At 49.3% G+C, this 12,221-nt stretch overlaps 1 protein-coding gene across 1 annotated transcript in view; it reads right to left on the bottom strand.

The window, feature by feature from the left end:
* SLC4A8 (solute carrier family 4 member 8) overlaps positions 1-10,390 on the bottom strand; it is a 675,897-nt gene extending 665,507 nt beyond the window's left edge. Inside the window, exon 1 of the mRNA XM_086965936.1 lies at positions 10,190-10,390. Within this exon, the coding sequence (XP_086822062.1) occupies positions 10,190-10,303 (114 nt within the window). The 5' untranslated portion in view covers positions 10,304-10,390. The remainder of the gene's footprint in view (positions 1-10,189) is intronic.
* Between the last annotated feature and the right edge of the window lie 1,831 nt (positions 10,391-12,221).

Raw genomic sequence — 12,221 nt, 5'->3', positions numbered from 1 at the left:
GATAGATAGCAGTGCGCTGTGGATGATATGAAGTATGGAACTACTGTATGTAGATCAGGAATTGCAGCAAATAAGATGCAGGGAATGACAGAAGATAAACAAGAGGAAGCAGGGCAGAAATGTCTGAGTGTCTTTAGACTGTAAATCTTTCATTCAACGAGTTTCAACCTGTTTTCGAATCACATTTGATTGAAGGTTTGTCAAGTGGTTGTCCTACTGGCTCCCTTCTGACATTTGCCCAGCAGAGTATATGCAGAAAATGAATGTGCTATTATGCAGAGTACTGTCACACTTCTTTTAGTTTTGAAAACAGGTAATGTTCCACAAGCTTGGCAGAATTTTGGGAGTAAACCACTACTTTAAAACTTTCCCTGGACCCAGCTGGCTTGAGCAATTTCTGGCCCATTCCATATCACTCCTTCCTTATATGTTCAAGTGTGGGAGAAGATGATTTTTTTCCAGTTATTCAACTTTCTAAAGTCTCAAACTAATCTTGATTTGCATCAGGCGAGGTTCCGCCAAGGTAAAAGTACTGAACTAGTTGTTCTACTGGTCCTGAATGATATTTGCACTCTATGGATGTAGAGAATTTGGGGGCCCTACTCTCAGCAGCCTTTGACACTGTTGGCCATGGGGTGCTTTATTGCAAGACTTAAATAAATTGGTTTAAATAGTGTGGTACTGATGTGGTTTATCAAATTATTGACCAATTGTTACCAAAATGTTCCCGTTCCAACTTTTTTCTCAGAATCCCAAACCACCAACTGTGAAGTTCCTGGGTTCCCAGGGAATCCGTTCTATAACCATCACTCTAATACCTATGAGAACCTAGCTAAACCGCCTCAGTTGGGTATGAGATGTTGTGTGTATGCAGATGACACACAGCTCCTTTCCAGACTCTCTCCCTCATGAAAAAGGGTGCTGTACACCAGGGTCCTGTTGTCAGATAGTCTCAATGCTGCAAAACACTTACATTCAAACCGGAGTAAAACACAGATACTTTTAACATCACCAGCGGTCACCACTGGTCTGAGCGTGACCTTACTAGGATCGTTACTAGATTCCCCCCCCCCCCCCTTCCTTCAACCAAAGAACAGAATAAGGGCATCTATATTGCCTCAGACCTTACTCCTGATCCCATGTTTCTCAAACAGCATAGACCTGCGTATTCCAAAATGAAATTATAATGTAAGCAGATTAATGCCCCGGTTACTTACTGGTAAACTTCACTACTCCGAGTATAGTCTTCCTCGCCACATGACTAACAAAGTGAGCTTCAACTCCACACCAGAACCCTCAAAAGCAAAAAAGTTAGCCTCCCATCCCTTCCCAATATGGCCGGCCCATTACACCCTTGACCACTATAAGAGGTAAGCAGGCCCAACCCTACACCCTGAAACTACCAAGCATAAACATGAAGCCGATAGCCAGACAGGGAGGGAGGGATGGGAACTCATGTGGTGAGGAAGACTATACTCGGAGTAATGAAGATTACCGGTAAGAAACCGGGGCATTACCTCCTCGTTAGTCTTCCCCGCCACATGACTAACAAACTGAGCACAAACCAAAGCCAAGAGGCATCATGGAAACTCACAAAAAACTAACGGATCAGAATGGGATGACCACGAAAGAGGGCAAACCCAAAAAACACATACGAGTGAAAATAAAAAACACCCAAGAGAGAGGCAACCACAAGCAGGAAGAACCAGCCCGGAAAACAGAGACATCGAAGGGCCGAGACCCCAGACCCCTGAGACCTATAGGCCAGCCAGAAGCAGGCCCAAAACCAACGACAGAATGCAACAAAAAGTCGCAGGGAGAGACCAACAGACAAAGCACAAAACAACAATGTGCTATGAATGAATGAATATGCACTTATATAGCGCATGGCTACCCATAAGGCATCCCAGTGCATAGTCAACACACTTGTTCAACAATGATCAGGCAAAAAGAAAGGTCTTCAGCTGTTTCATAAACCTAAGATGGTCGGCTTCAAGGGGGATGGGATCAGGAAGCTGATTCCAAAGCCTGGCTGCGTTGTTGGAGAAGATACTGCATGCAATTTTGGGGGACTTGGTGGTTGGCTGAGGGTTCCGAGGAAGATCGGTGTGGGCAGGAAGTGGAGTTAGCGTTCCAGCTTCCTGGCACACACGCCCCAACGCACGCCGATAGGCAGACTCGGATATAAAACTGTGCTGATGCTGTGGCCGCGCAGCGGACGCACGCAGGGGGCGCGCCAAAGGCAAGCCTGTCTGTGCCAGGACGGGGCTAGGGGCGGGAACCCCTGCACGTTCTCCCTCCGAGGTGCGGTCATATAGCAGGGAACAACTTTACAACCTTAGAGGTAAGAGTAGACCGGACTGTATGCTATGCACCCTGTAACCCCAGCCCATCTCCCCACAAGGGACCAACCAGGCCCTAAGCCGCTCAACTACCAATAGCAGGAGCCGACAGGCAGGAAGAGCCCTATAACCGACCCCACTTGGTCATAGCGGGCCAAGATGCAGTCCAGAACTACCAAAGACAGAGAAATAGCCGTCACCCAAAGCAAAAAGTACCCCTCGCCCTACCCATGACAGACTGAAGCCGAGCCGAGAAGAGAATGTCAAATGAAACATTTTTCAGGGAAAACACTCTTGGGTCCAGTTCCACTAAAGAAACCAAACCCACAGAAACACGGGGGTTAGAACATGCAGCCCATGAGGCAGAGAGTCCGAGACCGTAACCACTAGGACGCCGGCTCCCACCACAACTAGTACCCATACACAGCCGCACCCAATACTCGCCGTATAGTCCAGCAGTGCGAGAAGGGGAAAAGCGCGTGCGTGTGTGAAAAACACACGAATAAAAACCCAAAAGCTACAGACTGAAGACGAGCCAAGAGGCAGAAAGAGACCCACCAGGGAACGGTGTCACTCCAGGGACACCCAAAAACCACCCGCCCCACACCCCTGGACCAAGGAACGTGAGAGCGTGAGGCAAAATCCGGACCAGGATTGCAAGATGCAAGCGCCGCCGCACGTGGCTCCAGACAGCCCGCAGGTGCGCACGGCACCCAAAAGTACACGTGCCAACACAGGTCTGGTGGAGCAGCACCGGGCCAACCCTAAACAGGCACATCGAGGCAGAACGTCACGAGACCGGCTACCAGGACCGAAAGCGTCCCACCGAGGCATGCAAGGAGAAGCGCAGCCCCGCAACAGCCAGCGCAGGAGCCGAAACAGGTATGGACACACCGCTAGCCCCCTGGGACAGAGACAGAGCAGGTCGCAGGGAAGCCCTCAGGGGACCCCGACCAAAACAATAAGGTAGCGGAGGAGCGCCCTGAGACCGCAGAATGGACCGTCGGACACCCCACCCCCCCACAATACCAGAAGGCCAGCCTACTGCGTCTACAACACAGGGCAGCTGTGAGGCACAAACAGCCAAAATCCCTCCACTGGAGTGCAGTGGTAACAGCGGGGGCGAGCAGAACAGGGCTAAGAGAAAGAGACCTGACGCACACTGCCCACACGGACGAGGGGACAGGAGACGGCCCGAAAAGGGCCAACCCCACCTGTCCGGCCTCCTGTAAACCTGTGGCTCGCTAAAGCAGAGCCTAACCGGCCCAGACCATACACCGGGGGAAGGAAGGAGGAAGGCCCCAGAGCCCTAGGGCCTGCTAGAGCTGGGCCACCAGCCAGGGACCCCAGTCCCAGCTACAGCAGGAACCACTTACCTTAAGACACGCTCAGGAGGATCTGCAGCACAGAACTAAAAAAACAGGCTGTATAGAGGTCAAGGGTGTAATGGGTCGGCCCTATTCGGAAGGGATGGGAGGCATGGGAGGCTGACTTTTTTGCTTTGGAGGGTTCTGGTGTGGAGCTGAAGCTCACTTTGTTAGTCATGTGGCGAGGAAGACTAACCAGGAGGTAATGCCATGTCTATGGGAACGCTGCTGCCAGACTTGACATTTGGCCTAAGGAAATGTGACTCCGTTTCCCCTGGTCTGAGGGGTTTACATTGGCTTCAAGTTCATAAAATAATTATTTTCAAAGTCCATAGTGTATAAGTGCTTTTCCACAAAGAGGCTGGAATTGCTTGCAACTCGAAGTGTTTGTTTAAACCAGTAAGACATTTATTTGTACTCGGAAAGAACATGCCTTCTTCACTTTCCACGAGCTTGCGCGGTCACTTACGGTGATGAAGCATCTTCTTCTGCAGCAGCTGGGATCTGGGTTTCCCTCCCACTATCGCTCCGCGCGCTTCCTTCCTTATTACACTTTACAAAGGCGCTCAAAACCTATCGCTTTCACCGTTGGCTAAGGCCTTTTCCCCGTGTTAGGGTCTGTTTTGTTTCTCAGGTGTCATGGTCTGCTTACTTTCTCACGCTAAGGATACTCTTTTCAGCGCGAAGACACTACAGCGATCGTTTGCGCTACAAATATTAAATAAATACAACAAATAGTAAGTAGAGAGCGGAGGTCAACAGGAAGCACACACCTGGGCATGGTCTGAAGCCGGGAGTAGCCGCAGGTAGCAGGATGAAGGGAACAGGGGTAGACTGGACAGGCAGCAACGCGCTGGATAAGATCATAGGGCAGACAGAGGGAAAGATAGGAGGGAGGAAGTCGAGGCAAAAAGAATGGGGAAGGGGATAATTGGGAACTGGGCAGAGAGGGAGCCGGGCAGATAGCACGGAAGTGAAGCAGGCCGGTGAACTGGGGCACATGAGGGAGTTGGGGAACCCAGGAGTCAGGCAGCGATTGAAGCTGCAGGAATTGGGAAGCGTGCAGCTAGGACAGCTGGGGGCGGTAGGAGCCACGGAGCTGGGACAGATAGGAGGACAATGGGGCAAATGTTAGGGAGCTGGGCGGACAGCAGGAGCTGGGCAGTTAGGAAGCGTGGAGTTGGAGCAAACATGAGGGTGAGACTGTGCAGGGTGCCCTACAGCTGCAGATGGAAAACAGTTCGCTGAAGAAGATAAGAAACAGAAAGTTGGGGTGAGGCAATAGGTGAAGATGGAGCAGACAGTAGGCAGGGATACAGAAATTAAAACATGGAACTGGTGGGGTTAGGTGGGACTCTAAGGCAGCTGGAAAGCACGGGCCTAGCAGAGGCCGGAAGGTGCCAAAGCAGGCAGGGGGTTGGGGGTAGATATGAGGCAGGGAACAGGGGTTGATAGAAGGCCTGAGTATGGGGAGACAGACTGGAGGCTGGGAAATAGAGCTGATGGGGCACAAGTGTGAAGTAGGGCAGAGAGGAAGCGTGAAGGTTTGGTAGAGAGGAGGCAGAGCGCTGAGAGAGGAGGCAGGGAGCTGGGGTAGGGAGCCGAGCAAACAGTAAGGGTGAAAGGACAAGTAGGAGGCATGAGGCGGGCAGCTCGGGTAGAGAGGATGCAAGGAGTCGGGCAGAAAGAAGGGAGGGAGGGAAGACAAGAATCGTGAAGCAGGGCAAAAACAAATCAGGAAGCCGGGGCAGATAGGAAGAAAGGAGCCGGGCAGATAGAATGGATGTAGCTGGGTACTTAGAAGTGAGGCGTCTGGGTAAAATAGAAGTTTGGGTAAAAAGAAGATTGTGAACTGGGGCACACAGGAGGCAGGATCTGAATGGACTAGATGGAGGCAGGGAAATGGGGCAGACGGACAGAGTGGTGATGCAGGAAGACCGGCCTAGAAGCAAGGGATGCTGGTCAAAGAGGAGAGAGGAATCAGAAGCACACAGCAGGCAGCGGAGATACAGAGAAAGCAAGAAGCTGGGGCAGGCAGGGGAAGCAGGGGTAGACAAGAGGGAGTGGTGCAGGCAGGGGGAGCTGGGCAGACAGGAGGGGGCTGTGAAAGGCAGGAGGGGCTGGGACAGGTAGGATGGGGCTGGGGCAGACAGGATGTGGCTGGGACAGGCAGGGGAGAGCTGGGGAAGATAGGAGGGTGCTGGGGCTGGGGCAGGCAGGGGGAGCTGGGGGAACTGGGGCAGACAGGAGGGGGCTGGGGCAGACTGGAGGGCCCTGAGGCAGACACGAGGGGCTGGAGCAGACAGGAGGGGGATGGGGCAGGCAGGGGGAGCTGGGGCAGACAGGAGGGGACTGGGGCACGCAGTAATGGGCTGGGGCAGGCAGGCAGGATGGAGCTGAGGTAGACAGGAGTGAGCTGGGGCAGACAGGCGGGGGCTGGGCACGACAGGAGGGGCTGAGACACACAGGAAGGGGCTGGGGCAGGCAGGTGGAAGCTGGGGTGGGCAGGTGGGAGCTGGAGCAGGCTGGGGTAGGCACGAGGGGGGTGGGGCAGGCAGGAGGGGGCTGAGGCAGACAGGAGTGGGCGGGGGTATGCAGGGGCTGGGGCAGGCAGGAGGGGGTGAGGCAGACAGGAGTGAGCTGGGGCAGGCAGTGTGAGCTGTGGCAGGCAGGAGGGGCCTGGGGAAGGCAGGAGGGCAGGCATGAGGGGGCTGGGACAGGCAGGAAAGGGCAGGGGCAGACAAGAGAGGGCAGGGGCAGACAAGAGGGGCTGGGGCAGGCAGGAGGAGGGAGCTGGGGCAGGCAGGAGGAGGGAGCTGGGGCAGGCAGGGGGTGGCTGGGGACTGGTTAGGCAAGAGGAAGGGAGCAGGGGCAGGCGGTAGTTAGCTCGCGAAGACATGCCTCATAGGTAACGATAGGTAAATAGACGTCAGGGAGCAGGACTGAGTCAGCTATGTCATACAAGAACAAGATGGGGCAGATAGGAAATAAGGAACCGGGGCAGTTATGACTCGCGGCGCTGGGCTTATGGAAGAGAAGGATCTGGGGGCAGACGGGGCAGATAGGAGGCAGGGACGTGGGACAGACAGCAAGGTGCTCGGAGGGAGAAAACAAGAAGCTAGGCAGAGAAGAGACGGGGAAGCAGATGAGGCAGGGAAGCAAGGAAGACGGGGAAGCAGAGGGGAGACAGGGAAGCACAGGCAGCAGGGAAACAGAGGAGACAGAAGCAGAGGAGAGACGGTGAAGCAGAGGAGACAGGGAAGAGCAGGATGCAGGGAAGCAGAGGAGAGCCAGGGAAGGAGATGAGAGACAGAGAAGCATAGAAGAGACGGGGAAGCGCATGAGGCAGGGAAGCAGAGGAGAGACAGGGAAGCAGAGGGGAGACAGGGAAGCAGAGGAGACAGAGATGCAGGGCAGACATAAGTCCTGGAACTGTGACACAAAGGCGGTGGGAAACTGGGCAAAATTAAGAAAAGAAAGGGGGTAAGTGGAAAGCAAGGAAATTGGGAGAGTAACGAGGCAGCGAGTTCCACGTTTTTCAGATTGTGAACCAAGCCGTGAATTGGAGATAAAATTCAGGAATCCTTCAGGAGCCCGCGCTCTCCTTCGAACCCCTAATAGAGCTAAATACTTTCCATACAAAGGGGGGGAAGGAAAGGAAGACACTCAGTGGGCCAGACGGCAAACATGCCAAGCGAACACCTGCATCTAACCGAGAGACGAGCGCATCTAAACTGCACGTTCCTGAAGGTCACTGCTTTCTTGCCCTTGGTAACCACTGCATGGTTCACGAATCTAAGGTGCATACACACACACCTTAAAATACATATGCACAAACACATAGTATAATTATCATTTAAAGCGGCCAGCGATGCCGGGCAGCCACATAACGTACAGCGGCGCATCCAAGAGCAGGGACGAGCACAGACAGCAGCAGCGAGCTGCACAAGAGCAAGAGGGGGGAACCGGCGGCGAGTGAGCCAGAAAGAGCGAGAGGGAAATAATGGGGAAAGTGGGGGGTGGGGGAAGAGAGACGGTGGATATTAAGAGGGCGCCGCTATACACAGATATACGGGGGTGGGAGAGAGCAGGTGGGGAGAAGGAAGGTGGAAGACTGTGAGGTACAGGGAGAGGAAGAGAGAGGGTGAAAGATGACGCAGAAATAAAGGGAGAGGGGTTGGATAGGGGATAAAAGGAGAACGAAAACGGGGGAATGCAAGAAATACGTATCGCGAATATATATTAATCATAACCAAAAATGTTACGTGTGTGTGTTTTTTCATGGCGATGTCACCCCTATGAATTATTTTCCACAATTAGCAGAAGTTCGACCAGTCCCATCAAATTCTAATTGCATCAAAATGGCTCTGAGTTATTTCTTATCAGTTAATTAGATATATGATCACGTATTCAAACTAGTTGGTCAGCTTCGTTGATGCCTTTTGATTAACCGACATTCTCTCCAGGAAATGACAGGGTCCAATCGGTGCCCATTATTAGATAAGCCTCGCACAAAGCAGGTGAAACCCTCTTACGTAAACAAACAAATGTGCTCCTCAAAACAGCAGAACATAGCTTCAACTAAAGCTGCCTTCTGAACAAGAAATGAAACAGTTGACAAGTCTTTCCCAACAGCAGCTAAACAGCGGAGTCCATTATTTAATCTGCTCTGTTAAATGGATACTTTCGTCTTTGGAAACATTTATTTTCACTCTAACGCACCAAAGTAAGCATTTCATATGAAAGGTGCAACACGGGACACGTATCATGGTGTAACAGTCTTTTTTGGGATCTTGTGACATTTACAAATCACTTGGCCTCATGGTTTCTTATGTCACTAGAACCTCTTGACGTCACTGCTGGACTCATGGCTGTCCATCATGTATCCTCTTCAAGTATATCACATACCGCAGTGCAATCAGGAGAGCTGGGCCTTCGCTGATACTTTCCATGGGGAATTCCACCATAATGTAATGCCTACAACGTTGAATATATATATATATATATACACAAACTCAAACGTAACAAAGTTAAAACACGTGCTTCGTCAGAATAATAAATGTGCATTTCACATATTCATTTACACCCGCTTTTATAAATTCAGCCAATAGTATGTCTATATGTGGAAGATGTTATATAACCATGTATTAATATGGTACTGTAAGTGTTCAAGGTGTGTAGCATGCTGTTTCTTTTTTTTTGTTGTGTAAAGGTTTTGTACATGCAATATACAGTATATGCCGATAGCGTTTGGAAGCTATACATACATATGTTTATTAAAGACATGTATTTAGGCATCTGTATATAAAACACTCTGGGCCTACCAATGTATAGGAAAAGGATAGTATGGGAAAGTGAGGCAAATACTAAATAATAATATGTACCTATAGGTATTCTAAGACTTGCAGGTTGATAGTAGATATTACTGTATCCATCAACATATCCATGTGCACATATTGATGATATTACATACATACACATATATATGCACATTTGTATTTATTGCGTGATTTGACCGTATACTGTATGTATCAATATATCGACACCACTATGTGCCTAAGTTATGCATGTAATACTATATAATAATAACATAATATACCTCTGCTACAAGTATGTATTGCGTGTATATATCGGTGGCATCCTGTCTGTACTACTACACATACAAGTTGCATTCTATACTGACGTATTAATGCCATTCTGTACCTATATATTCGTATGTGCACACTGATAAAGACCTATATATTGATGAAGTACACATGTATATATTGGCATATAGCTACTTATGGTACCCCGCACTTGCACATTAATAAATACTCTGATAACATTGGGTACCTACATATACAGTACTGATGGCACTCTGTGTGTTGAACATAGTCTCTACGTAGCGATGGAAGCATCTGCCTAATGACACACACGTGATATACTCAGCACCTACTGACAGTAGGCATTCGCTTCCCCGTCATACCCTACACATTGATTCATACATGTATGTACTAAGTACAGGCTCGTATTGATGGAATTCTCCATCTAGCACTTTCATTTCCACTTACTGGCTACATATTCCACCTATAGATAACACACGCATGTAGCCCGATGTTTATATACTCTATTCATTGCATGCGCACGGGCGGCGCTGGGCACCTGTAAATTTGGCTCCAGTGATTTAGGGCAATCTGCACTTATATACAAAGATTCACACATTGACGTTATATATATATATATATATATATATATATATATATATATATATATATATATATTTCACCTAAATGCAGGTATCGGTGTTGTTCGAACCTATGGATTTGATACACATTGGGTGGTATTCTGCATCACATTCACATACGTTCCTTTCTGTGCCTGGTGATTGTCGGGAGCCTCATACCGGGGGCACGCGGCACCTATGTGCGCATATTCCCATCCTGATGAATATTCTGCACCTGCAGTCAGCCCGCGCGCCGCCCCGCTCCAGGATGCACATACCTGGTAGCTGAGGACGCTCTCAGACTCCAGGCTCCCTGCCCGGTGCTGCATGGCCAGGGCGGAGCTGCTGCTGCACCTCAAGTTGCTGAGGGTCTTCAAAGAGGCAGAAGACATGTTGGGTGCTCCGTCAGCACCCTTGGAGCGGGTTATCCGCTGCTGCAGTCCCGGCCGCGCGCACCCGCCGCACCAGCCTCCATCTCCGACACTGCACTGAGCACTGCTGGCAGCCGGGACCAGCCTGAGAAACAAGCTCAACCGGCTCTGCGCAAAGGAGCCCGAAACAAACCCTGCCTGACAAATGATGTGAGTCGGCTACAAATGTAGAGCTCTAAGGGCTGAGTCAAGAGATCTTCACTTAAAGAGTTTGGGAGTATTTCAGTTTGATGTTGCAGCAAAATGCTTACTGTTCTGCTCTAAATATCCAATTACAAGCCATCGCTGTGGCTTCCAAAAAAGTTCAGCAGTACTATCCAATTCATATGAAAAAATTTGGCATACCATCAAGTTTCTTTTTCTTCCTCTTCCTTAAACAAATTGCCATCTTAACAGCATGCTGGTACTTTGTAGCTAGATTCACACTATTGAAACCCCCATTCATACATACTTTAGTATATACCCTCTATACAGCATGTACTCTGATTATTTAGAATGAATGGTGCTTAAACGAAAGGTTTTTGTCCTGCAGTGTCCATAGCGATGAGGTTTTGACGAACAACAGCTTAATGTATTTGTAGAAAAAATGTTTCTAGGATTTAAAACATGATTCATCTCAATTGGGAGTATTGGACCTGGAAAAAATGAGTGTGCACACGAAACGCAGAGACTCACACTCAGTGATTGCACATTCAGATGTCTGCACACCAACAGCTTACCAATAGATAAAGCGAACCCAAGATGATGGATGGAGTGCTGACATTTTTCAACCACTGGCTCCAAGTCAAGAGATCTGAGTTGAATCCATTGTTCTTTTGCTCACACTGCCACTCCAGTTTGGACCCAGCCATATGCAAATTAGTCCTGACCCTGCTCCTCATGGGAACAGTCCAGCCTGAACTGCCAGGCCAGGTCCTCCCTGGACAGAAAACTTGAGTACTGGGATCGGTTTCATGGTATCACCACTCAGCCAGGCTAGCTGAATCCAGTGACACAGCGAGCAAGGCACCCCCGTCTGAGCATACCCTTGGACACTTAGGGCAAACATAGCAAACACAAGATGATGGACGGAGTGGTGAAGCTTTTCAACCACTCACTCCCAGTCAAGTGATCTGGGTTGAATCCATAGTTATTTGGCTCACTACGCCACACCAGTTTGGACCCAGCCGTATGAAAATCAGACTTGACCCTGCTCCTAATGGGAACAGTCCAGCCGCTAATTTCAAGCTAGCCTGGCTGATGAGGGGAGTTACCGCTAAACCGGTCGCAGGATGCTTGTTTCTGGTCCAGGGAGGACCTGGCCTGGCAGTTCAGGCTGGGCTGTTCCCTTGAGGACCAATGTCAAAGCTGATTAGCATATGACTGGGGTAACGCACAAATAACAATATATTTAACTCAGATATGTGACTGGGGGGGTGAATGTTTGATTTGTTCAGCATTCCGCTCATCATTTGTTTGTGCAGCATACAAATAGATAAAGAGAGAAACTAAACATATCTCATTGACATTCTATGCCAGACTGCCTCTGTAACTTACTTTACCCGATTTCAATTAAGAAGGACAGGTAGAGGTGTGCCTTGCTATGTTATTAGCATTTGTATAAAATGCAACATGCTTTACCACTTTACAGTGAATCTCTTGAGTTGTTGGGAGTAACAAAATGTTCACTGAAGAAAACACCAATCTTTTTAGTTCATCAGCTCTAGAGTAATTTTTTTATTATTCTCTTTTTTTTTTTTAGGACCAAGTCGGTTTTGTTTTTGGGACCACTACATGTCCATCATTTGTTTCCTCTTGTGAATACTCATCTGTCCTTTTGTTTGACTTTGTACAATGTTGTACTAGTTGGTATCAGCACAGCGTAACCTTTTATTATATG

Source organism: Lissotriton vulgaris, chromosome 1_1, assembly GCF_964263255.1.
Source record: "Lissotriton vulgaris chromosome 1_1, aLisVul1.2, whole genome shotgun sequence".
Taxonomy (NCBI): domain Eukaryota; kingdom Metazoa; phylum Chordata; class Amphibia; order Caudata; family Salamandridae; genus Lissotriton; species Lissotriton vulgaris.
This window is presented reverse-complemented; position numbering and strand designations above follow the sequence as displayed.